This window comes from Metopolophium dirhodum, chromosome 1 (genome assembly GCF_019925205.1).
Source record: "Metopolophium dirhodum isolate CAU chromosome 1, ASM1992520v1, whole genome shotgun sequence".
NCBI classification, from domain to species: domain Eukaryota; kingdom Metazoa; phylum Arthropoda; class Insecta; order Hemiptera; family Aphididae; genus Metopolophium; species Metopolophium dirhodum.
In genome coordinates this window covers 141,785,696-141,811,786 of record NC_083560.1, presented here as the reverse complement: position 1 = coordinate 141,811,786, position 26,091 = coordinate 141,785,696, and the positions used below count along the sequence as shown (strand labels likewise).

General features: G+C 32.4%; 3 protein-coding genes across 3 annotated transcripts; 2 read left to right on the top strand and 1 right to left on the bottom strand.

Annotated features, from left to right (window-relative positions):
- Positions 1–10,745: 10,745 nt before the first annotated feature.
- Positions 10,746–12,550, bottom strand: LOC132932935 (E3 SUMO-protein ligase ZBED1-like). Its single transcript, XM_060999279.1, has 4 exons — positions 11,446–12,550; positions 11,231–11,380; positions 10,990–11,111; positions 10,746–10,934 (listed from the first exon to the last, which is right to left on the bottom strand). The coding sequence occupies exons 1-4, from the start codon at positions 12,548–12,550 to the stop codon at positions 10,746–10,748; spliced, it is 1,566 nt and encodes a 521-aa protein (XP_060855262.1).
- A 4,268-nt stretch (positions 12,551–16,818) lies between these two features.
- LOC132932934 (uncharacterized) lies at positions 16,819–17,731 on the top strand. The gene is made up of 2 exons (XM_060999277.1): positions 16,819–17,197; positions 17,304–17,731. Exons 1-2 carry the CDS (start codon positions 16,819–16,821, stop codon positions 17,729–17,731), a joined length of 807 nt encoding a protein of 268 aa, XP_060855260.1.
- A 9-nt stretch (positions 17,732–17,740) lies between these two features.
- On the top strand, positions 17,741–18,133 carry LOC132932933 (uncharacterized). Its single transcript, XM_060999276.1, has one exon. It carries the CDS (start codon positions 17,741–17,743, stop codon positions 18,131–18,133), a length of 393 nt encoding a protein of 130 aa, XP_060855259.1.
- Positions 18,134–26,091: the final 7,958 nt, after the last annotated feature.

The following is a 26,091-nucleotide window of genomic DNA, read 5'->3' as shown; positions in this document are numbered from 1 at the left end:
GAGCTATGATTAGATATATATTCAGAAACACTGGAATAGAAATCCTAATTTGTTCAAAAATGGAATATACAGAGGTAGAAAAGTTAACCATATTCAAACAATTTCATGACTCAATACTTGGAGGACATGCAGGGATAGGCAAAACCGTTAGGAAGATAAAATGTCAGTTTAATTGGCCAGGACTCAAATCTGATGTTGAGGATTACATTAAGAAATGTGAGTCCTGCCAAAAGAACAAGGTCACCAATAGGAAAGTTAAGCAACCCATGGTCATAACCACTACAAGTTCAAAGCCATTCGAAAAAATATTCTTAGATATAGTAGGACCATTAGTAACTACTGCTTCTGGAAATACTTATATTCTAACAATGCAGGATGATTTAACTAAATTCTCTTTGGGAGTACCATTACCAAATCACACAGCCAATACCGTCGCTGAGGCTTTTGTCGTACATTTTGTTTGTATTCATGGAATACCAGAGACCATACTTACTGATCAAGGGACAGATTTTCTAAGTAAAACATTTACCGAAGTATGCAGATTACTAAAAATTAATAAGATAAACACTAGTCCATACCACCCGCAATCCAATGGGGGATTGGAAAGATCGCACCGAACCTTAGCTGAATATCTTAGACATTACGTAGACAAAGATTTAAACACCTGGGATCAATTATTACCTTATGCGTTATTCGTTTACAATTCGACAGAACATTCGTCTACAAACTATCAACCATATACATTGTTGTATGGAAAAGAACTAAATATTCCAGTAAATTTGAAAAGTAATCCAGAACCTAGGTACAATTATGATGATTATTTATATGAATTGAAGCAAAGAATGCAGGAATCTCATAAAATCGCTAGGGAAAGGTTAATTAAAAAGAAAATCAAATCGAAAGCTAATTATGATAGTAATGCGCATAGTGTAGAATTACATGTAAAGGATACTATATTGTTACGAGATAATACTCAACGGAACAAACTAACACCTTTATGGAAGGGACCTTTTGAAATTTTAGAAATATTAGATACTGAAAACATTATTATTCAAAGAGGAAGAAGAAAGGTTACAGTACACAAAAATGATGTAAAAAAGTATCACGAAAATCCAAGTTAAGGAATTATTAGAATTATACAAAGAAATTATTATTAAGAAATAATTAAATTAATAAAAAAAAAAATTATAAAAAAAAAAAAAAAACGTATATTATTAAGAACGTTGTTGTGTCAACAGACAAGCGGCCGAAAAGGGAGTACCAATAGGTACGGCGACCATTATTTATAGGGAACTCAGGCCACCGACCATTACAGGCCACGAAAGTGTAGAAGAATTAAAGACCGGGTGGGCACTATCGAAACGAGTGGCCAGAAACTTTTACGAAAACAATCCAAAGATCGACCGTCAAGCATGGACCGACTACGGAGTGTGGTGTATGAAGAAAGTAAAGGGTAAACCCATGCAAATGGCCGAGGAAAGGCGTAGGGGAAATTGAATTGCTGATAAACTATTAAATATATATATATTATTACTATAGACACATATTGTTTCATTTATTGAATTCTAATGACCCAATTACCTTAGGTAAAACAGAGGAATCTGTTATTGCAAGATTCTAACATGATATGACCGACAATAGGGAATGGTTAGGTGAATGTTTTTGTGAATTATTGTTAGATTCCATGGAGTGTATACCAGAACCAGAAGACCTACTGGAATACAAAGAATAACCAGTTAATTATATTATAGATTATTCGGTATACTGGCGATTCATGGACAAGCAGGGGTTACAGATGATGGAACAAAGGATAATAGAATATTGCTTAATGAAAAGACACCACTAGGAGACCTTGTGGTACAAAGCATAACTGGTATTCAGAACAAAGTGATAAGGTTACCAGACATATATAAACAAAATTGTAATTTACAATACATACGTATAAAATGCAATGGAATAATTGACGATGACAAACTATATCAGCAAAATGAGATATATCTATCCGTGTTCAATGCACTTACTGGGAGCAGAAGGAGAAGAAAACGAAGGAACAGCTGTAATACAACTCGGATTGACAGGAGAAAGGATAGTAATTAAACAAACACTATTTTTAGAACATACCAGAAATCCAGAACATCAAATCAATAACTATTCAGTAAATACGGAAAATTTAGAAAAGGAGACCAAGAAACGATCGCTACCCGACATTTTAGAAACAACCACCCAGTTGAACACTGCTGAACAAACAATGAAACAACCACCGGAACAATTGAAATCAAATGCAATTATCACTACGTCTACTACAGTCACCCAGTTACAAGATAAAGAAATTACCACGGAACAATTGAGCACAACAACAACCGAATCCAATCTTGTCACCACTGACAGTGAATCGCGCGTAACTACCACAACTAGAGAAGAACTCACCGAAGCCAATAATCTAAGGGATGTAACCGAATCCAGTGAATCAATAAGGTCTACTACAATATGCAAGGAACCAGCTAACAAAAACGGGTCAGAATCAAAATATATACATGTGTTAAGTTTTATAATGGGAATAATAATAATTACCATAATTATATCAGTAATTATGATAGCACGTTATTACAAATTGGTAGAAAGAAATCGATTAAATTATTTAAATACAATGAATCTTACTTCATATAAATCTTATGATGATGTAGACCTCGCAGATACCCAATTATAATTAAAAATATTCTACAAATTCCAGTGCTTCGAAGTTAATGTGAATCATGGTACACGACCTTTAGTAAAAATGTAGCCATGTGACACAGAAATGGAGAATGGACTGGGGAATTATAATATTAAGTATAGAAAGGGAAAACATAAGTATAGGTATGAGAATAGTTATAAGTATAGTAAAATTGTACTCAACAGAGGTACATGTAGCTAATTAAGATAGAGTTATTGAATTAAGTATATCAACAATTATTAGAACATGAATATATATTAACAATAGATATTACGATTTATTATTATTGGTTTGATACATTGAAGTTGACATGGAACATGGTTACATGACCTTTAGTAAGACTGTAATCATGTAACATGAAAACAGAAATTAAAAACAAACATTTAACATAATTATAGAAAAGTTCATAACAATATATTGTTATGATGAATTTGAATTATTTTCTTATATAGGTTGTTATGCATCCCTATCATTCAAGGGCAACTACCGTACATTAATGAAGAATTTAAAAATGAGACAGCTATATTTTTCGAAAATCAGGGCGAATTAAGAATTGTAGGAGCACACTGGGAACTTGTAACTTATGTACCTTTAATTAATTACGATATACGTTATGATCAATTATCAAATGAAATTACTAATATGTCCCACCATTGTAAGGATATAATATCTGAATACGAAGTATGCACTAGACTCGCACATGTAGTAAAAACTGTGTTTAAAGAAATAGCGACACAACGAGAACAAATGTATGAATCCATTGGTAGATATGTAGGTACTAACAACAAAATGTCTGCAGTTGACAGAAATAGGAGAGGGCTCATAAACATTATAGGTAGTGCTATGAAAACACTATTTGGAGTATGCGACGATGATTGCACCAAAGAAACTAATAATAATATTGAAAAAATTGAAAATAGTAATGAAAATATGTTACACATTTTAAAAAGTCAGACCACTGTTGTAAAAGCAGCAGTACAAGGAATAGGGAACACGACCACTGAAATGAATAAACTACATGAGGAATTAGTAGAAAAACAAGGTGAAATTTATAAAAATTTAAAGGCAGCAGTTAATCATACATATACTATGGAAACAATGATACTTAGTAATAGGATACATAACATTTTTACTGCACTAATCACACAATTTTCTTATGAAACTACGACTATAAGTGCCATAATAACAGCTGCTAGAACAGGGATCTTACACCCGAGTTTAGTAACTCCTAGAGAACTGGCTAGACAATTAACCCAAATCAAATTAAATTTACCCGTTAATCTAAATTTACCCATGGGGTCAAAACCAAATGAAATTTATGAATTAAGTAAGATAACTAAAATGGCCGTATATTATAGTAGAAACCAAATCGTTTTCCTAATTAAAATACCTTTAGTAATCGAACTAGAGCTAACATTATTCAAAATAATACCTATTCCACACAAATTTGACTTCCATCATAGTATAATTTTAAAACCAGAGTTCCAATATGTAGGAATAACCAGAAATAGAAAACAGTTTACAACTTTCACTGAAACTCAATTACTAAGTTGTACAGAGACTGAAATTTTCAATATATGTCCAGAATTTCAACCCATACAACATGAATCAATTATGCAACCTTGTGAAGTTTCATTATTCAAAAATCCGGATGAGCTACCCAGTAACTGCGAAGCAGGAATTATAGTAATTACCAAAAATATTTATCATAAACTAAAGTATGCCAATACATGGATTTATACCACTACTAGTGACACATTAACTATAACGTGTCAGGGCGAACAAGAACCATACATAGTAAAATTACAAAATCAAGGGTTAATCAATTTAAAGCAGGAGTGTAGAGCTTACGCCAACGATATAGTTTTAAATCCCACCAGAGAGGTTAGGTCAAAATATTATGTAAATTTCATACCCAAATTAGGAATAGGAAGCTTGACATTAAGAATTCCACAACTCGAAGCCATAACAATACCAAAATACACACAGAAACATGATGTACTAAAATTAGATAATGTACATGAGTTAACCCATTCTTTGAGTGACATCCAATCAATGATAGATAAGGAAACGGATAGGCAGAATGGAAACGTAGAAGACACTAAATATTATATGTCTTATGTTTTGTTAGGATTGATTTTATTTATATTAATTTTAATACTAGTAATATATATAATGTATCGTTACACTAATGTGTTGAAGAAACCCCGTACTAGTAGGGCAATACAAATAGGTGAACCTATTAGTAAAAGTAAATTTTATACACAACAAATGTATGAAACAATAAACAAAGATAACCCATATTCATACGAGTTACAATGACCAGTAGTACAATGTAAGTCGTATGAAGATAACGAGATAATTGAAAACAAAATTATGCTAAGTAAAGAAATGGCAAGTACAAGTAAATTAAATGCAGGTACTAAATTGCCGTCAATAATAAACAATTGAAATTACCGATTTGAACAAGAATAACAAGTTAAATATTATTAAATTTAACATAAGTACATTTGAAATTTGATTGAAGCATGGTTACTTGACCTTTAGTAAAGCGGTAACCATGTGACATAAAAATGGAAATTACTTATTGTTGTTATAGTAAAAGCACACTTATTATTATATTGGTCTATAATGCTATAGGAGATTTTAAATATTATATCATTTGTGAAATATTATGATTAACAAACATTATTGTAATTAATGAGAATCTAATCATAAACAATTTACTAATCATATATTATTGTATTAAATTAAAAAAAAAAAATGTATTAAAGAAATTTTTATATTAAAATTATTATACTATGAAAAATGAACATTACTATATTATATAAATGAAACAGTTATATTATATAAGATGAAAAATATATATTGTTATGTTATGAAAACAAGAATACTGTTATGTTATGAAAAACAAAATATTGTTATGTAATGAAAATGTGATATGTAAAAAAAAAAAAAAAGAAATTTATGTAAAATGAAAAACCATTATGTCATGAAAAGAAATTATGTAAATTGTCGTTATGACAATAATTAATAATTTATATATAATATTATTGTAAACTTATGAACTATGTAATTATGTATGTTGTCCATTGTTTTATGTAAACTTTCTTTCATGTACACATTTAAAGATTTTTGTAGTTCTACAAATTGTAGCCCTACAAAAACCTTTGAAAGGGCGATGAGGTGTAACGAGCTGTGACTACGTATATAATAATAATAATGATATATTCAATAATAGACATAAATGCTGCAGGGAGCACGTAACCCCGGGCGGCATACATCGATAAAACTAATAGTAGTAATATCAGTAATCCCGGAAAGCCTAATAGTAATAACATCAACGGTACCGCACAATACGTGATAAGTACATGCACGCATTATCCGTATTCTAGGAAAAACGAATATTATAATAAGCGTAAAAGATCATGACTTTGTACAAAATATATACTCCTAAAATAACATAATTATACGAATGACGTCTAAAGGTGACCTCAGGAGTACACAGAGATATACCGTTTTTATACTAAAAATGCCATAGGAGGGAGCTATTAGGAATAACCGACGAGGTACGTCGATGGACAAGTGTCCATCAGACGAGCACCAGCAGAGAAACCACCAAGTCAATTATTAAGTCACATCTCGTTTACCAAGTTATTAGTTAATTATTTTGGACTTAGAATATTTACGTTTAAATTACAAATAAATCTACATAACTCATACAGTCAACTTGTTAATTTATTTCAAAACACTTCCATTATTTGAGCTGAAGTAGTTGGTTCGTTACAAAATTGGCGCTGTGGACAGGGTGTCTCAAAAGATACTAAGAAGAAAAGAAAAACAATTACAACATTTTTGAAATTTTTCAAAAATTTTGAAAATTTTTCCAATCTTCTTAATTCAATCAAGGAGGAAAATTCTTCACTGGATCACCGTTGGGAGAATTGATCACCTTCCAGCAACTCCGAGAAAGAATCCTGTACAACTACGTAATATAGCCAACTACAATCAACAGTAACCAAATGGAAGCACCCGCTGTACCAGCTGCGTTGTTGTGAGTATGCAGTATACTGCAATATAATTAATATCGGTGTTCGTCTCCTATGGTATAGTACTTGACCATAGTATATAATAATAAGTGAATAAAAATTAGTCGTGTTATATTATATACGAAATTTTAGGAATTTGTACTTTCGTTTCAATAAAACAAATTGTGTGAAATTTTACAATTGTTTAAATAAAATAAATCAATAGTTTTTCGAAGATTAAATTAAAATTACTTTTGAATAAAATAATAATTTATTTTGAAATAACGTAAATAATTATTTTAAATAAATTAAAAGTTATTCAAACCTTTAAATAAAATAAATTAATAATTTTATTTTCAGGAATTTTATGCTTCAATCAGTTTTAATAGAGTAAGCTAGATATTGTTCAGTACTTTAAGTTAATTCAAATAAAATAAAATAATAATTTTATTTTACAATAAAATTATTCAATCATTTAAATAATTTAAAATAATAAATTAATTTAACTTAGAATTTTCAATCATTAAATAAAATAAAATAATAATTTTATTTTACAATAAATTATTCAATCATTTAAATAATTTAAATTAATAAATTGTTTTAACTTAGAATTTCAAATCATTAAATAAAATAAAATTTTACAATAAAATTATTCAATCATTTAAATAATTTAAATTAATAAATTGTTTTAACTTAGAATTTCAAATCATTAAATAAAATAAAATAATAATTTTATTTTACAATAAATTATTCAATCATTTAAATAATTTAAAATAATAAATTAATTTAACTTAGAATTTTTAATCATTAAATAAAATAAAATAATAACTTATTTTACAATAAAATTATTCAATCATTTAAATAATTTAAAATAGTAAATTGATTTAACTTAGAATTTTCAATCATTAAATAAAATAAAATAATTATTTTATTTTACAATAAAATTATTCAATCATTTTAATAATTTAAATAATAAATTTAATTTAAATCAATATTTTTCATTTTAATAAAATAAAACAAAATTTTAATTTTACAATAAAATTATTCAACAGTTAAATAAAAATAAAATAATAATTTAATTTTAAACTTAACATAATTATTTCAATTTCAATTTAATTTCAGATATTTGATTAAATTAAAATAGTACCTTGATTTTAAAATACATTTTCAATCATTTGAACAAATTAAATTAATAATTTAATTTTAAATAATTTTAATCATTTAAGTAAATTAAAATAATAATTTAATTTACAATAGATTTTCAATCGATTTAATTCAAACAATTTAACTGTTCGGAATTTTAATTTCATATTTAAATACAAATTTTTCAGATCGATTAATTATTGAACATTTATACCAAATAGTTAAAATTATTTAAGCTGAACAATTTCTATTTTACGTATCAATTAATCGAATTCAATTGTGTTGTGCATAATAATAATTTGAGTTAAATAATAATTTAATATTTAATATAGTATAACTCATACAGTCAACTTGTTAATTTATTTCAAAACACTTCCATTATTTGAGCTGAAGTAGTTGGTTCGTTACAATATTATAAAGCAATAAGTCGCTTCCCGCTGTCTGTATGCTTAGATCTTTATAACTACGCAACGGATTTTGATGCTGGTTTTTTAATTGATAGAATGATTCAAGATGAAGGTTTTATGCATTAAACACATGCATAATATAGTAGAGAAACACTGATAATTTATAAAAAGGTTTCTTTATTTTGAGATTTAAGATGAACATTTTTGCTTATTATATATGGTTATCATGGGTTTTATAATAATTATAGGTTGCCTTTGGTTTAAAATGGTTGCTACTAATTATAGAAGGTATTTGAAAGTAGGCTGGATTTTACTTACAGCCGCTTATCTACTCGATAAGCTGTCGCACATTGCCTATCATGGTGGCTTAATTCCACTTACTGCAGTGAGTTATAACCAGGGCTGTGAATTTAATGCACCAAAAAACTATTAAATATGCACTAAAAAATGTCAAAATATGCATGAAAATATGCACTGTAAAATATCAAAATATGCACTAAAAATATCAAAACATGCATAAAAATATGCTATTAAAATTTCGTAAAATATGTACTAATTTTTCAAAAATATACAAAAAACAACAAAAATTATTTTTTTAAATACTTAATATAATTGTTAAATATTTATGGGTATTACATGTTTATATAAATTTAAATTAATTGCGATCTTCATCATCGTCATTTACGGCATCTATATAAAAAAAATAAATATAAATATAAATTTAATATTTATTATTTTACCTCTAAAGTAATTATTGCATTGTACGATTAATGATTTTTTGAGATTTTAAAACTTGAAAGACCTCCTGTTTGGTGACAATATATTCTTATATAAAGAAAACGATCGTTCTACATCTGCGGATATTATTGGTGCAAACTTAAAATACGCCATGTCGCTACTGGTTAAATCTTCTGGTATATCCAAATCACCTACATTCTCTTCTTCGCCAGTTAATATTTTTGAAATATTACAAACAATTTGAAATCCTTTGTTTTTGTTGAGAACTGTTTGTAATTTTTCATTAATATCAATTCCAGCGGTACCTGTTAATTGACTAAACTTTGATGAAATATGTTCGATCCGTTTGATAACAGAATTGCCGCCGTCGGTGGTCACGCTCGGCCGACCGCCGCAACAACCATGTTCGTGTGCGCTGCGCGCCGGCAGCCGCAAGGTTGGCAATACTACCGGTGACCGTTACCGGTGCTCGACGCAGGCTATACGAATGTCTCTTCGCAGGAAAAAATTTTTGTCGGATCCATATCCGTGACGTTACTGTTATCTATGCACGTCTCTGTGATACCATTCTGTAATATTGAATGTCGTCGTCTTTTTAATAATTTAATTATATATTAAATATATTTAAATTATTAAAAAGACGACGACATTCAATATTATTGTATCGCTGATAATACAGAATGGTATCACAGAGACGTGCATAGATAACAGTGACGTCACGGATATGGATCCGACAAAAAATTTTTCCTGCGAAGAGACATTCGTCGCAGGTGAGCTCGGTCGTCCGCGCCACACTCTCCGGTGTCACGTTTTTACGACTGCTCGTCGACAGGGGTGGAGAAAAATCAATAGTCGTAACCATCGATAGCTTCCGATTGTTTGTAGTTATACTATCGATAACTATTGATAGTTTTCTATAGTATTTTTGTCTAAGTGCTGATGATGAAAAACAATTTTTTTTTCAATTTTGAATCGACGACGCCGCGGAAACTGCTTTCACAATAGACTTCTTGTCGAAAAACTTACCTAAACACTATATTAATAGTGATAATAAATAAAAACAGTATGTCATTATGTCAAAATAAATGATTTATTTTATTGCGTACAAATTATAACATTGTAAAATAAATATTTAATAATGAACATAATAAAAGGAACTTCAACAAACTTAGGAAGTATAAAATAAATAGTCCACTGTTTTGTAACAACATAAAAATAAAATTATTTAACAAATATGATTAAAGGAACTTTAACAACTTAAATAAACATAAAATAAATATTCCAGTTCTCTAATAACATAAAATGAAAATAAGTAATAACTAGTTTTTACTTATATAATTCAACAAAATAAAATGTTTAAGATGAAATAGGTAATTTAACAAATGATAAAAGGGACTTTAACAAGCTTAGTAAGTATAAAATAAATAGTCCACTGTTTTGTAACAACATATAAATAAAATTATTTAACAAATATGGTTAAAGGAACTTTAACAACTTAAATAAACACAAAATAAATATTCCACTGTTTTGTAATGATATAAAAAGAAAATAAGTGATAACTGGTTAACATCATTTAACAAATTAAGTACCTAAGTTTAAAATAAAAAGTTCTCTGTTTTTAACATCATATAATGTAAATAAGTTAATATCTTTATTAACCAAATAAAAAATAAAAATAATAATGTTGTAATAAAATGATTCAACAATTATGAGCAATTATAATAACCAATCATTTTGATTTATAAATATCAACATATTTAAATTTTTAGCTTTTAATCTAGACCGCCTGTCTGAAACAACTATACCAGCCTTACTGAATATCCTTTCAGATGGGACTGAAGTGGCAGGAACACATAAGATTTTTTTAGCACAAGTAGGAATAGTCCCAAGACTATCATTATTAATCTAAAATATAAAAATTATAATTTTAAATGATTTTAATTTTTAGGTAGGTACTTACATTCCAGAATATTAAAGAATCCATATCATTATTTGTATTAGGACGTTCCATGTATTCTTTTAAATAAATTATTGAATTGGCAGTCACTGTCCTGTTTTTACTTTTTTCAGCTATTCTTGTCTCTAGAAAATCAAATAATGATTTAGAAGTAAAGAAACTGTACATTTAGCATTATCAGAATATCTAAAAGCCTCTTTTTTCAATCTTGGATCTAATATTGTAGCTAAACGAGGTAAAGTACGTTCCTCATAATTAAATAATCTTGTTGTAACACTTTCAACTGTCTTTTGTAGTATACTCTTTCCTTCTGAAGTACTTGGTTGTAGATTAATAAGATGATTATAAATACCATATACTAAAGGTATAATCAATGAAATGGTAACATAATTACCTAAACAGAAAATTATCATATAAAATAAAAATATTTTAAACATTATACTCTATATTAAAAATTACCTGATACTTTTTTGGTTGCATCATCAAAACAACTCAATATTTCAATTAAATCTTGTAGAACCAAACTGTCTTCTAAATTTAAAACTGTAGGTGCATTAGGCATTCTTAATAATACAATTGTTATATCATTCTTCAGTTCTAGTATTCTTTTTATCATATGATACATGCTGTTCCACATTGTAGGAACTTCCTGAATAACTTTTAGAGGCTTTTTGTTTTGATTTTCTTGCTCAGTTATTAGCTTATGTGTTGCTATGTTACTGCTTTTAAAATAAGTCACCAAACTTTTACATTTTTTTATAACATGATCAACTTCTTTAAGTTTTAATGAATCTTGGACGACCAAATTTAGTGTGTGAGCAAAACAAGGAAGGTGGCGTATTTTTAGTATTTGACAAGCTTTAATCATTGAAGATGCGTTGTCTGTTACTATTGTAACAACTTTACTAACAATATCCCAATCTTTTATTATTAGGTTTATTTCTGTTGCAATATTCTCACTTGTATAATTAATGTCCATTTTGTTAGTGGACAAAACTGTACAATGCATTTTATAGTCTTTATCAATAAAATGACAAGTAACTGTTAAAAAACTTTCATTTGCTCTGGAAGACCATAAATCGCATGTCAAACTAACATGACAAACATTTTGAAGTAGAGCAAATAATTTTTCTTTACATATTTCATAATTTTGCTTTAATAGAGAGTCTCTTAACGTTGGCCTACTTGGTAATACATACCTTGGATCAAGTATTTTAACTAGATTTTGGAATCCTGTGTCTTCAACAATAGAAAAAGGTTGGAAGTCTTTACAAACCATTAAAATCAACGCCTTATCTATTTCCTTTTTACGGTTGCTGTCACGGTCATAAACATTTTGTTTTTTAAAATATGTGGATATTGAATGACTACTTTGAGTATCTTCATCATCTGACTCAACTATAGTAGATTGTATTTTTGGGTGCATTCTCTTAAGATGGTCTTTGAGATTACTGGTATTGCCACTGTTTCTGTACTCTTTTTTACATTTGCAACATTTTGCAAGTGTTCTATCTGTACTTCTGGTAAAAAAAGTCCAAACATTAGAAATTTTTCTTTTACCCATTTTAAGTTAGAAAGAGGAACGAATACTTATTAACAAAATTAAAAACTTAACAAGATAAAAATAATAAATACTATTATAATCACAATATAAATTGAAATTTTAAATTATTGATAGTGATAACGACTATCGAAAACTATCGATGGGGGCCTTCAAACTATCGATGTTGTACGATAGTAGTGACTATCGATAGCTATCGATAGCACTATCGATAGTTCTCCACCACTACTCGTCGACTCGTTTTACTCAGCTCGCTCGCTCGTCAGCCATCTTTCCCGTTTGGAAGTGCGACGCAAAAACGTGGTTTTACCAGATAGAGGTTGCTCGGCCGATTATCCGTTAATGTGTTTTGATCTTTGTTATTGTCTGTCGTCGTTCAGTTCTGAATCGTGTACGTCGATTAATACGTCGCGGACCCGTGTACGCAGTCGAACGTTCGTTGCTCCACCACACGTCGGTGAATACGTTCGTACTCGTGTTCAAACCTAGCAGTTCCGCAACTCCAGAATAGCAGCTCCGCAACTCAAGTACAGCAGCTCCGCCACCGCCGTTCATCAGCTCAAGACATCTGCCAGGGAGGCAGCTCAGTCGGTGTTCCCCGTCCCCCCTGAATTTGTTATTATATAATTTGTGTACCTATTGCTCGTGTTGTACAATAATACATGCGCCTGATAGTAAAACCACTTGTTATTATTTGATGTTATAATAATTGCCCTACTCTACAACAACCCTGAGGACCTTGTACCAGGCGATATCCGATTTTAAGGATCGTCGGGTCAACATTTTGGTAGTAGAGCTTGGTTGGTTGATCCATCAACAGATCTGGTACTCAGGATTCGCGTGAGTAATGCATTTTGTTCTTAGCTTTGGTGGATGAGTGTAAGGTGTACGTTTATTTATCCTTTCCCTCATTCCTATCGATAGTAGGTACCTATCACTCGGCAAGAGAACAGTAATTTAACTCAACCGACTGTTCAGTCATTACTTAATTGTTTTATTTATTGTTAATAATATAAGTCAGATTTATTATTTAGTGTTGAGTATTATTTACTGTATTCGTGCTCATGGGTTAGCATCTGTGGTAGCGTTATTTAAATTTACTTTAATTACCTATTACAATTAATTAAATTATGTTATTATACGGTGCTCTCTGGGTCAATTTATTTATTGTTTAGTAATTGTATTATTTATGGGTAATAACACAGGGTATTTGATAGTGTAGGTTTGTTCACTAGTTGCTGGTCTAGTTAGCACCTACCTCATTGGTTATACTATTAATTTGGGTGGTTTATTATTATTATTTTGTTGTCAGGATATTGACACCTGGGTTTTGATAGTATTACCTTTAGTGCAGTAGCGTTAATTGCATTAGGTAGTATAAGCCTTAGGTATGCGTCGTGGGTCGTGCCAAGGATCAGGTATTGTACTACCACTCAATATATTATTATTTGATTGTTTTATATTATCTTAACCTAGATAATAATCTAGGTTGCTCAATTGAGGGTTTTATAGCGCATGATTGGTTATCTAACTTGTTCTTAGTTAGTATAATTAATTAAATATTATATTTAGTACTGCGTCACCTGGGTACACCTGAGTTCTATTCAAGTTTATAATAGTTAGGTGCTCTCCTGTTGTTTGGACTTGTTTTAACTGTTAATAGTTATGATACTGTTTGTGGGTTAGTGTTTGTTTTGGTCGTTTGCTTAGTTATTGCCTACATCATCGCCACCCCCTATTCATATTGTTTTTTAATTGACTCGCTTATAGTCTTTTGATATTGCTCATCCGGTAGTCATTTATTTTACTCATTCAGAGTGGACTGATGTGTACCTACATAGGTACTGCCTTTATAAACTATAACATTTGTCTTTTAAGTCAGCATTTAATTGTTCTTGTTTTTTATTCGGCATCGTTGATCAGCGTTTGTACTCTGTGGTATCAGTATTAGTAATCTTTTGGTTTTAGTTGGCTTTTGATCATATCCTTCAAGTGCCATTGACTTCAATTAGCAATTTGTTCTCGCTCTAGTTCAATATTGTTATTCTCTTGCATTGTAAATTACTGGTGTAGGTAATATAATGGCTGGGGAACGTGATGCTCGTGCGAAGGAGCGTGCAGCGCTACGTAGGGACCAAGCCATCGCTCGGATTCGTCAGATACACGTATTGGCTACAAGCTCAGCCACCGATGAAGCTAGTCGAGCTCAATTAGCTGTGGCTATTGTGGACATTGATAGCTTGTGGGCCAACTTTATTGTTGAGAATATTAACCTTCTTGAAATACTTTCCGAATTGGATTTGTTGGGGGAGTTTTCTGTGAACGTAGAAACTGAGACCCGTGCTTTGGTGGTAGAAGCTAAGGCCTTGTATAAGGCATCTCAACCAACTTCAGCCTTTAGCGTCGGTACGGTTCAACAAGTATCGTACGAGGGTATAGTTGACCAAGCAAGTTCTTCTGAGGACTGCTCAGCTCCCTATACATCGATGGCTGTGACACCTATGATGTTGCCTGAAATCCCTTCACCGTCTTTTGATGGTGAATGTCAGAACTGGCCAGCCTTTAGGGACATGTTCGGCAACATGGTGGCCAACAACGATAAGATTCTAAATGTTACCAAGTTCTATTATCTGGTAGGGTGTCTACATTCTGATCCGCAGGAAGTCATAAAGGGATTTTCGATATCGAATGAGTCTTTTACTCTGGCTTGGGATGCGTTGATCGAACGTTACGATAAACCACGCAGGCTGGCATCGTCAATAATTGATAAGTTGATAGCCGCGCCGGTCGCGAGTTCTGAAAATCTTGCAGCTCTGCAAACCTTTATGTCGGTCTTCGACGAGAACATCACGATCCTGGAGTCGCTTCAGATCCCGGATCTAGCGTCGTTCCTGTTGTTTTCTTTGGCTGCCAGGTGTCTACCTACAATCTCGAGGCGTCTTTTCGAGGCTGAAAACGTTGAAGGATATCCGTCGATCCAGAGCGTGATCAAGTTCGTTAAAACGAGAATCCAGGTCCTTGAAAATGCAGGGGTAAAACCGGCAGGAAGCTCCTCCAAGTCGGCCAACCCCAGGAAAGCTGGTTTTCCTCGGGAATTGAAGACCGCACTAGTATCGACGTCCAAACCTCTTTCGGCCAAACCTAACTCGTCCAAAGCTGCGTCAACCAAATCTACTTCGGCGTCATGTTACGTTTGTTCCGGTGCTCACCAGCTAGCTGATTGTGCGAAATTTAAGGCTTGCTCAGTCGATGAACGCTACAAGATAGTGTGCAAGCATCGCCTTTGCATGGTCTGCTTGCTCCACGGGCAAATGTCGTTCAAGTGCTCCTCTTCGTGCTCCATATGCAAGAGGCGCCATCATGCGCTACTACATCGAGATCAGGAACCGTCGAATTCCGCTCCTCCAGCTGCCATGTTAGGTCGACAACAAGCTCCAACGGTCCTGCTCGGGACGGTCTTGGTCCATGTTCGAGATACAATTGGCAGTTGCCGGACGGTGCGTGCGCTGATCGACTCGGCCTCGCAGATCAGTGCAATCACATCGGCTTGCTGTAACCGCTTGGGATTACAGCCCTCGCGATGGACAGAACCTGTAACTGGTCTCTCCGGCCAGAAGGTCCCGGATGTGCAGGGTATCGTTCAGCTGACGATCCAGCCAAGGGATAATTCAACGCGCTGGCGTTGATAGCTGTATCAAGGTCAAGCCGTGGGTACTCTCTGCCATCACGTCAGATATGCCAGCTCGACAATTACCAGTTCAGGTAAGAGCCAAATGCAGCCATCTGACATTGGCCGACCCAAGCTTCGATGAACCGGCTCCAGTCGAGATGCTTATTGGCGCCGATATATTTCCCCAAGTATGGAAGAACAAGTGCAGCTCGTTGGGTCCAGGTTTCCCTTCCACTTACAGCTCGGTATTTGGTTGGGTGCTGATTGGTCCAGTTCAGGAGCATCCAGATATTGGCGCACAAGCCATGTTGGTATCGCTGGTATCGTCCATGGAATCCATCATGGAAAGGTTTTGGAAGGTAGAGGAACCTGAAGCTAATCCGCCTCAGTTCACCGAAGACGGATTGTGTGAAGAATTGTTTAACTCGGAGATGCGCAGGGATGGTTGGTTCGAGGTCGGTTCGCGGTACCTCTTCCCTTCCGCACCGGCCGTCCAGTAAAAGATTTTCCTGGTTCACGGCAAGTGGCGTTAAATAGATTCCTGCAGCTGGAGAGAAAACTATCATCCGATGAAGTCCTTTACAATACATACCGCAAGTTCATGCTCGATTATGAGAGCCTAGGTCATATGACTCTCGCAGAAGGTCCCGGTCAATACTTCATTCCCCATCATGCGATTCAGAAGTCCGAAGGGGACAGTGTCAAATTGAGAGTGGTGTTTGACGCGTCGGCAAAGTGCCATTCGGGTGTCTCTCTCAACCAATGTTTGTTGGTCGGGCCAAAACTGCAGCAAGACATCGTTGATGTTTTGATTGGATTCCGCGTACACAAAGTGGCCTTCACCACGGATATATGCAAGATAAATCGCCAGATTGAGGTGCTGCCTCAATACCGGGGCTACCAATACATCCTGTGGAGGGAATATCCACAAGCTTCGCTAAAAGAGTATACACTTAATACAGTCACGTATGGAGTAAATAGTGCGCCCAATTTAGCGTTGCGAGTCCTCCGCTACATCGCCGACACGGAATGTGAAAGGAGCTTTGCGTCATCAAACTTATATGGATGATATATGTGTGGGTGCAGAGTCGTTGGAAGCTGCTAAAACGCTTCAGTTGAATCTAATCAACACTCTCGCCAGATCCGGTTTGGAGTTGAAGAAGTGGGCCAGCAATACGCCAGAATTGCTGGAACACCTACGTCCTGAAGATTGCTCCAGAAATCCGCTAGCATTTGAGCAAAATGATGCTACGCACGTCGTATTGGGAATGCGGTGGAGTCACGATCAAGATTATTTCTCCTTCGGTATCAACAGTTTCAAGATGAATCCTACCAAACGTGGAGTGTTGTCGATGATTGCCAGAATCTTTGATCCTTTAGGTCTGTTGGCACCGGCAACGTTCTATGCCAAGTCGATCATGCAACGGGTGTGGGTCGCACAGATTAGTTGGGACGATCAACTGCCATCAGATATAGCTGAAGATTGGTGTGACTTCTATCATTCTTTAGGTTAGCTGGTCGGAATGAAGATTCCACGCTACATCGGTTGTTCCGCTGGATGTAGCTATGATTTGTGCGGTTTCTCTGACGCGTCCACGAAAGGGTATGCAGCGGTCGCTTACCTCCGTGTCACTGCAAAGTCAGGAAGTGTTGATGTCTATCTTCTAGGGTCCAAAACTAAGTTGGCCCCCATGAAAACCTCGACGATCCCACGGCTCGAACTGAGCGGAGCGGTGCTACTGGCTCTATGGCTGGGAAGAATTAAACGCGCTCTGGAACCTCAACAAGAGATTTCGAATGTCTTCGCTTGGTCGGACTCGACCATTGTGCTCTCATGGTTGGGCAACACTCATACCTCGTCTAAGACTTTCGTATCCAACCGTATCTTCCAAATTCAAACCACGATTTCTGTTTGACGGTGCGCAAACGGAGCTGCAGACTCGCTGGAAGCTCCTCCAGCAGTCTTTCCAGTTCTTTTGGCGACGTTGGTCTCAAGAATATCTGAATACTGTCGTGTATGCACTTTTCAGTGATACACCTCTACCGACACCTGAGTAACCAAAATACCATAAATTAACCGGTTACAGTTTGGCTCTCTAGACGTCGATATCGCTACCTTACTGTTTAGCCTTTCAATCCTCAACGACCATAAATTAACCGGTTTCAGATCGGATTGAAAGGATACAATTAACGTAGGACTACCTTCACCGTTTGCACTTTAAATCGTCAACGACCATAAATTAACCGGTTTCAGATCAGATTTAAAGCGTACGTAGAATCGTGTGGCTACTCAAATAAAACATATAATTTTCGGGTCGGAAACACTTTTATTAAAATATAAAACAAACATAAATAATTCAATAATTATTTAAAATACTTAGTCTATACCACGACTGCCGAATTACTCGTACAATAGTAGTACCCACGTCCTTGCTGTAATACCAGCGACAACGGGACTCCGTGTGCCTTCGCGTACGGCGGTGTTATATAGCAATATAATTATTGCTGCCTCAGCACATCTTGCTTCATTGGCCTGACCTATGTCAACAATTTATAATAAAATGTTCCCACCTATGTTATGTGTGCATTATAGTGACGACTGTTTACAATATACGACAGTCCCCGTTGTTTTTTTAAAAAAAATGCCCTCATTTTTAAGACTATGTAAGTATAAATTATTTTAAAGATTCTTACATGCTATATATTTTATACAATTCTAAAATTCCCTTTTATCCCCTTTTTTTTTTTTTTTTTACAATAGGTGTGATTATAATTAAGCTTAAAGTGAAAAAAAAAAAAATATAAATGATATGAGGTGACTTAAACCTAAACATTGTGTATTTATATAATATAATCTATACTTAATATTATGTTTTTTGTTATTTTACGTAGTTATATGAACGGAAAGGAAGTAGGATTATCTAAGGACAATTGATTTTTATTAGGAGTCTGTTTGGAATTGAGTTTGGATAAACGTTACAATTTTTTCAAACCCATCCCTGATTTTTTTGTTTATTATTTGATTCTTTTTTGCTGCTTCTGCTTCTTTTTTTAGTTTTCTGCGATGTTTATTTATGTTAAATGGTTTTTCATTATATTTAAATTTGTGTAAGTTAAATTCCACCTTTTTAATTGATTTCTTTAGATTTTTTATTGTTTTTATTTGGTCGTCTGCCATCTGAAACGAGTGTCATGGTATTAGTCTTTGATTATATTGAGTATCAATTTTTGTGATGAAATAATTGTAGCACATCCTTTCATATGAATATTTTGACCTTAAGAGTGCATGTTTATAATTTCTATCTGGTTTGTTGTATAATTGTAAGGAAATGGAAGTAATGATTGGGAAAAGGAAAAATATAAATATAAAATAATATAAATACAAGTTGGGTATCTGTTGATTGTAGGTGTTGTTGGTTCTTCTTTGTTTTTTTTTTTTGGTGTGTGTTTGTTAGCGATGCGTTTTTCCATCTTTATGTGTTAGTATTACATTTTTTTTTTTTTTACATATTGTGTGTTAGTAATCTTACTACTTAATAGTTTGAAAGTAGTGTTTTATTTTCGCCTATTAGTTATTTAAAGCCTGGCTGGGATTGGTGGGGGATTAAACAATAATTCTATTTTAATTAAGATTGGGAATATCTTATAACAAATAAACCCGACAATTATTGTAAGTATTGTAAGCCATGAAAAATAAATGATGTCTCCCCAAAAATCGTCTATGAATGACTGTGATATTTTCTTTAAAATTATGTCATTAAAATATTTTTCAGGGTTTTTAATTTGCTTGGTAATGTGAAAATTTGGTATTTCAGATTTCCAATTTGTATTTAATATCTCAGTTATATTGGTATAATACATTTCTTCTTTTTTTTCTTCATTGTCGATTTTTAGCGATTTTATGTTAGTCCAAGATATTGGTAAGATCCTTTTCATTTTGAATATGTTAAAATTGTTTGTTTCACAGAGGTACATTTTTAGGATAATAGTTTTTGTGTTATGCTTAAGTTCGTAATTACACGGGAGGTATATTTTTATAAGACCCGGGTGATTATAATTAATTTTTAATTTCTCCGTTCGTATCTTATTGTTTTTATTGTTGTATATTTTTAATAATAACGTGGGTTGCGGGTTTGTTATCGCGAATATATTTATCCCAATTTGCTTAATAATTATTGTATCATCTTTGCGTTGTTTCACACATTGGAAATAGCAATATTCATTAATTACATTTAGTGGTTCATTTTTGAATATAGATTCTACACATCTTGGGGAAAGTGTAATATCAGAAGAAAATCTAGGTATATAACACAAGTCTGTAACCGGTGGGTCGCAGTGTTGTAGTCATACTCTGTGATCATTGTTATTGGAGTTAATAGCGATATATGTTTTTTCGGAAAAAATTAAGCAAATAGATTCCTCAAATTTGAAATGAATTGGTATATATTGAAATAGTTTCCATTTTGCCATATTTTCCTGGATTGGAATTTTTATTTTAATTAAAATTTGATTTTTTGAAAATTGGCACTCTGTAATAAGCAAGTTGTAGTAAGTGGGTATGTTTTTAATAGGAATTACCAGTTCATAACCGTCTTTTAATAATACTTCAGATAATTTGATTAAGTCATTTTGCAGTATATTTGGTTTTATTATTCTAGTTGGGATTTTATGTAGTTTACAGTGTAAATGATTGCTCGACTCTTTTTCATAATTAGTGAATTTTGACATTATAGTTATTAAGCTAAATATGATTTCCTGAACGCCCTGTATTGAATTTTGTTGGTTATTTTTTCCTTGCATATCTTTATCTTTTTCTTCTTTAACAAATTCCATAAATGAATTTTTTAAGGTTTCTAAATTGTTGTTATTGTTTTTTGTATATTTATTTATTTCTGAGGTTATATTTATTAGGTCCCGGTGATCGGAAACAAAGGCATCTTTGAATCTTTTTATGTGTGTATTTAATAGTTCTTCGTTAGTATAAAATTGTTTTAATTGCTTTTCAGTGGCCACGTTACAACAAAAATGGTATAAATTGCCTAATAATTGTATTCCCCTTTTTGATTGTTTATTATCATTATTGAATTCTTTTATTAATTTATCTGACATGTCGAATGAGTTTTCCTCTATATTTTCATTTACATTTTTTAATAAGCTTAGTATTTGTTGAGTTATTTTTTACAGTAATTTGAATTTTTGTTTAAACAGTATTTTCCTATTTGCCAGACATCGTTATTTGTTTCTTCATCGTTTTTAATTTCTTGGGTGTATATTAAAGGTATGCTTTTGTCGTACATAACTGCTTCCTGTACTTCGTCGAAAAATGCACCTGATGACACTGTTATATCCATAACCTCCTCTGTCATCACATACGCCAATATTAGTGTTAAGAGAAATAGTTTAAACATGGTCATCTAAAACAGCATAAGGTTGTCGTGTAATCACTGTTAATTATTCTTATTATTATGATATTTTTATTCGATGCGTATATTTTTTTTTATATTAATTTTTCTTCGGACTATAACTTATTTGAGCAATATCAGCAATATTAGTTTTATTATTATTATTATATTATTTTTTATTTTTATTGCTATCTTTATTTTTTTTATATTTTAATGTTGTGTGAATATAACTAAAAACACGTAATATATTACGATGTTTAGACAAAATTATGATACTTATAATAATGTTACATTAAAATCGAGATTAAAATATATTAATTAGGTTTTATAGTCATCATAGTATAACTGTATACTTGTATAGTACTTAGGTACTTATCTTATTCTAGTTGACATTTTATGTAATAATAGGTTGCTACCAGGGCCTTCTTTTTTATATTTGTCTATATGATTAATTTGGCCTTTCATGATAAGGTTTTATTCTATTCACATGAAAAGTGTCTATGGTTTTTTTTCCTTTTAAAATTAAATCTACTTTGTAGTTTACGTCAGATATTTTTTCAATAATAGTAAAAGGGCCTCTATATTTATATGCTAGTTTCTTTGTTTTATTCTTTTCGTTGAAATCAAATTTTATCAAGACTTTTTGTCCTGGTTCGAAATTAATATTTTTGTGACTCATGTCATAATGTTTTTTCTGAACAGCTTGTTCTTTTTCGACAATTTTGGGAATAGTATCTCTAATGTTTTGAAGCTGATTTAATACTTTAGAAAAGTCAAACAATTCGTCGTCTATAGTTAATTTGTTATCTATAGGCTGACTTGCTTCCATACCGTGGAATAAATAAAATGGGCTTACTTTTAATCTCGAACTTGGGCTTGTATTATAAGCAAAATCGATCATTTTGTAATATAATGACCAGTCTTTTTGATTTTCGTTAACGTAATGTGATAAACTATTACAGATAATTTTGTTCATACGTTCGGTCATACCTTGGGTCTGTGGGTGATACGAGCTAGAGAAAATTTGCGTAATACCTAATTTTTTACACGCATAACCTACCTCCTTATTTTTGAAATGTGTGCCCCTATCGCTACAAAAATATTTAGGTACTCCGTAAGATGTTATTAAGTCCATTAGGAAATTTATTGTTGCTGCTCCGTCTGCATTTGTAACCGCCTTTGCGAAAGCCATTTTTGTGGCATTACAGGTAGCTACAATGAGGTATTTTTTCCCTCTAGAAGTGGGTAATGGTCCTAAATAATCAAATGTTAGTCTCTGCAGTGGCTTTCCAGATAGTAAGGGTATTGGTTGTAGCAAACCGTGGCCTTTGCCTGTTGGATTTTTAATCATTTGACAAGAAATCCATGTTTTTATACAATTTGTTGTATCTTTTATTATGGTGGGCCAATAATATTTTTGTTTTAGTTTTGCTAGTGTTTTAGTGATACCGAAATGTGCTGATAGCACTGATTCGTGATAAGATTTTAATATCGCATTAATTAATGTTTTTGGTACTACCAACAAATGTTTTATTCCGTTAGGCGACCAATCTTTAAAAAATAAAATATCATTTTTGATTAAAAACTGTCTCGACTTTCTTTTAAGTTTGGAGTTATTATTTCTGTTTATTGCAGAAATTATATCTATGCAAAATTCATCTTTTGATTGATTTTCTTTGAGTTTTTCCAAATTTAATGAATCAAAATTTGGGTCCTCTTTATTATTTACTTCTAAAATATCTTTAACTAGCAATGTGTTTACTGGGTAACGAGACAAACAATCAGCCGCTTGATTGCAGAGGCCAGGGCGGTGTTTTATTTCTATATCAAATTCTAAAAGTTTAAAGATAAATTTTGTTATGCGTGATGAAGGATTCTTCATTGTTTGGTAATATTGTAGACTTGAATGGTCGCTAAATACGATTACTTTTCTCCCTAATAGGTATTCCTTAAAATAGTTTACCGAGAACACAACTGCTGACATTTCTAATTCCGTAGTGGTAAAATTTTTTTCGCCGCCTTTTAGTTTCCTGGACGCGTAACCTATAGGGTGTCGTTTCCCGTTGTTGTCGCTTTGTTCTAGTATTCCTGATAGCCCTTCTAACGACGCATCTGTAGTTACGAAAACGGGATATCCGTCCTCAAAATGTGCGAGTACTGGTGCAGTGATAATAGCGTTTTTTAATGTATTAAAGGCGTTATCTTGAGATTGGTCCCAATGAAATTTATGGGCTGTTTTTGTCAGGTCAGTTAAGGGGCTAACGATCTTTGCAAGATTTTTGATATATTTTCTATAGTAGCTTGTGAGTCCTACAAATGCTCGTACGTCTTTTACTTTTCTGGGTATGGGGAAATTTGTTATCGCCCTAATATTTTTATCTAGTGGTTTTATTCCTTTATTGGATACTTTATGTCCTAGTAATTCTATTTCGGTGCCTAATATTGTGCATTTGTTCGTTTTTAATTTTAATCCTGCTTCGTCCAGTCTAATAAATATTTCCTCTAGTCTGCTCAGTGCTTCTTCGAAGTTATTACCGAAACAGCATATGTCATCCAGATAAGCTATCATAGTTCTATATAAAAAATCACTGAATAAGTTGTTAATGACTCTTTGAAAAATAGGGCCCGAGTTTTTAAAACCTTGTGGGATTCGTTTGAAATTGTATAGGCCAAAATCCGTGATAAAGGCTGTCTTATCTTGGTCCTCTTTTTTAACTGGAATTTGAAAGTAACCTTGGCAAAGGTCGATAGAAGTATAATATTTTGCACCCTCTAAGCTTCTAAAAAGGTCTTGTGATCTAGGTATAGGGTGCTTGTCACTAATTGTTTCATTATTTAGTTTCCTATAATCTACTAAAAATCTGTATTCGCCTTTCTCCTTTTTGGGAATTAAAAATACTGGTGCTGCGTAATTGCTTCTACTAGGTTCGATAATATTAGCTTCAATCATTTGATTTATTAGTGTTTTCAATTTTTCCCTTTGATTTGGGGGGGTTCCGTACGGAGGTTGAAATATAGGTTTGTCGGATTTTAATTTTATTTCACATGGTTCTACATTCGCACATCCAATATCTAACGGATCTGAGGTGAATAAATGCTTAAATTTGTTTATTAGTGTTTGTGTTCTTATACGTTGCTCACAGCTAAGCTCGTTGGATATCTTTATTATTGTACCCTGTTTATCCGTTATTTGTGACATTTTTGTTACTATTGTCTTTTTATTGTTAATAATTTTACTGTCTGAATTAATATTTTTTATTTCGTATTTATCGTGTTCAATCGTATTTAATTCAATGGCAGTTGCTATGACCATGTTTCTTGGTATATTACTATAGGTATTAGAGAAATTGTATAATACGACTTCGTCATCACTATTTAATAATGTTGTTTCTAGAGTTATTTTTTTATTATTTCGTAATCGCTCAGTTGGTTTTATTATATATTGTATTTGCTTGTCTTGCATCTTTGTGGACACCTTTAATTTTGACCTAGTCTTAGGAGCTATGGTAATATTTTCGTTAGATATAATTGTTTTAAGTGTTTTTTTTATGTTTGAACAAGGTTCGTGATCAAGATCGTTTTTAGAGTTTATATTATATGTTCTATTATAATTATACCAAACTATATCCATAAGTATAGTGTCGCCGTTTAACTTTAAATATTTTCCTTCGAAATTTATGATTAAATTATTTTTAATGTGGAAATCATTTCCTAAAAGTATCTTACAGCTTAGCCCATTTGATTACGAATGCGTCTACCAAATATGTTACGTTGTTTATTTTAATTTTTAAATCGATTTTTCCTAATTGTTCAAGTTCAGAATTATCTGCCCCTGTTATTTTAATTTTTTCTTTTGATTTTATTTTATTTTTATTGTTTATTAGTGAGTAGTCTATACAAGAAAGATTTGATCCGGTATCTATGATTACGTTTCTTTCGATATTGTCAAATCTTATTTTTATCGATAGAACTCTTTGTCTGCGTTCCATATCTGAATGTTGATTATAAATATTACCATTATTATTATTATTATGAATTGTAGTTGCAGTTATATGTTTATGCTGACTTAACGATTTCTCCGAATTATTGACTAAGGTCAGTTCATCGTCTTGTATACGTCTGTTACGGTATTGTCTAACGTAGTTTCCACATCTTTCGCAAAACATAATATCTCCGCCCTCGCACCAAAACGCTTCATTTTCATTATCCTTAGGTATGTCTAAATCATTCTGTGACGTAGGTAAAATTTCGCAATCTTGACAATAGTGGGAGTACCAAACTGTAGTTTTGTCAGTTGGTTTGTTGTTATTCATATTATAATCGGTATTATTATTTAGTATTTGGGTTTTGTTGTGAAATTTTTAGACGGTCAACACATTCATCTAGAAAATGATCTATGTGTTTTTCGACTGTGTGAAAATCTGGGAAAACTGTATTAATTGTTAAATTATTGAATCGACGTGGATGGTCGT

Bases quoted from the DNA above. Each gene is read 5' to 3' on its own strand.
- LOC132932933 (XM_060999276.1), top strand. From the start codon at position 17,741: ATGAAGATTCCACGCTACATCGGTTGTTCCGCTGGATGTAGCTATGAT.
- LOC132932934 (XM_060999277.1), top strand. From the start codon at position 16,819: ATGCTCGATTATGAGAGCCTAGGTCATATGACTCTCGCAGAAGGTCCC. The intron at 17,198-17,303 runs GTGCGCCCAATT...GTGTGGGTGCAG, and splicing joins AGTCACGTATGGAGTAAATA to AGTCGTTGGAAGCTGCTAAA.
- LOC132932935 (XM_060999279.1), bottom strand. From the start codon at position 12,550: ATGGGTAAAAGAAAAATTTCTAATGTTTGGACTTTTTTTACCAGAAGT. The intron at 11,381-11,445 runs GTAATTTTTAAT...TTTTCTGTTTAG, and splicing joins TGCAACCAAAAAAGTATCAG to GTAATTATGTTACCATTTCA. The intron at 10,935-10,989 runs GTAAGTACCTAC...TTTATATTTTAG, and splicing joins ATTCTTTAATATTCTGGAAT to ATTAATAATGATAGTCTTGG.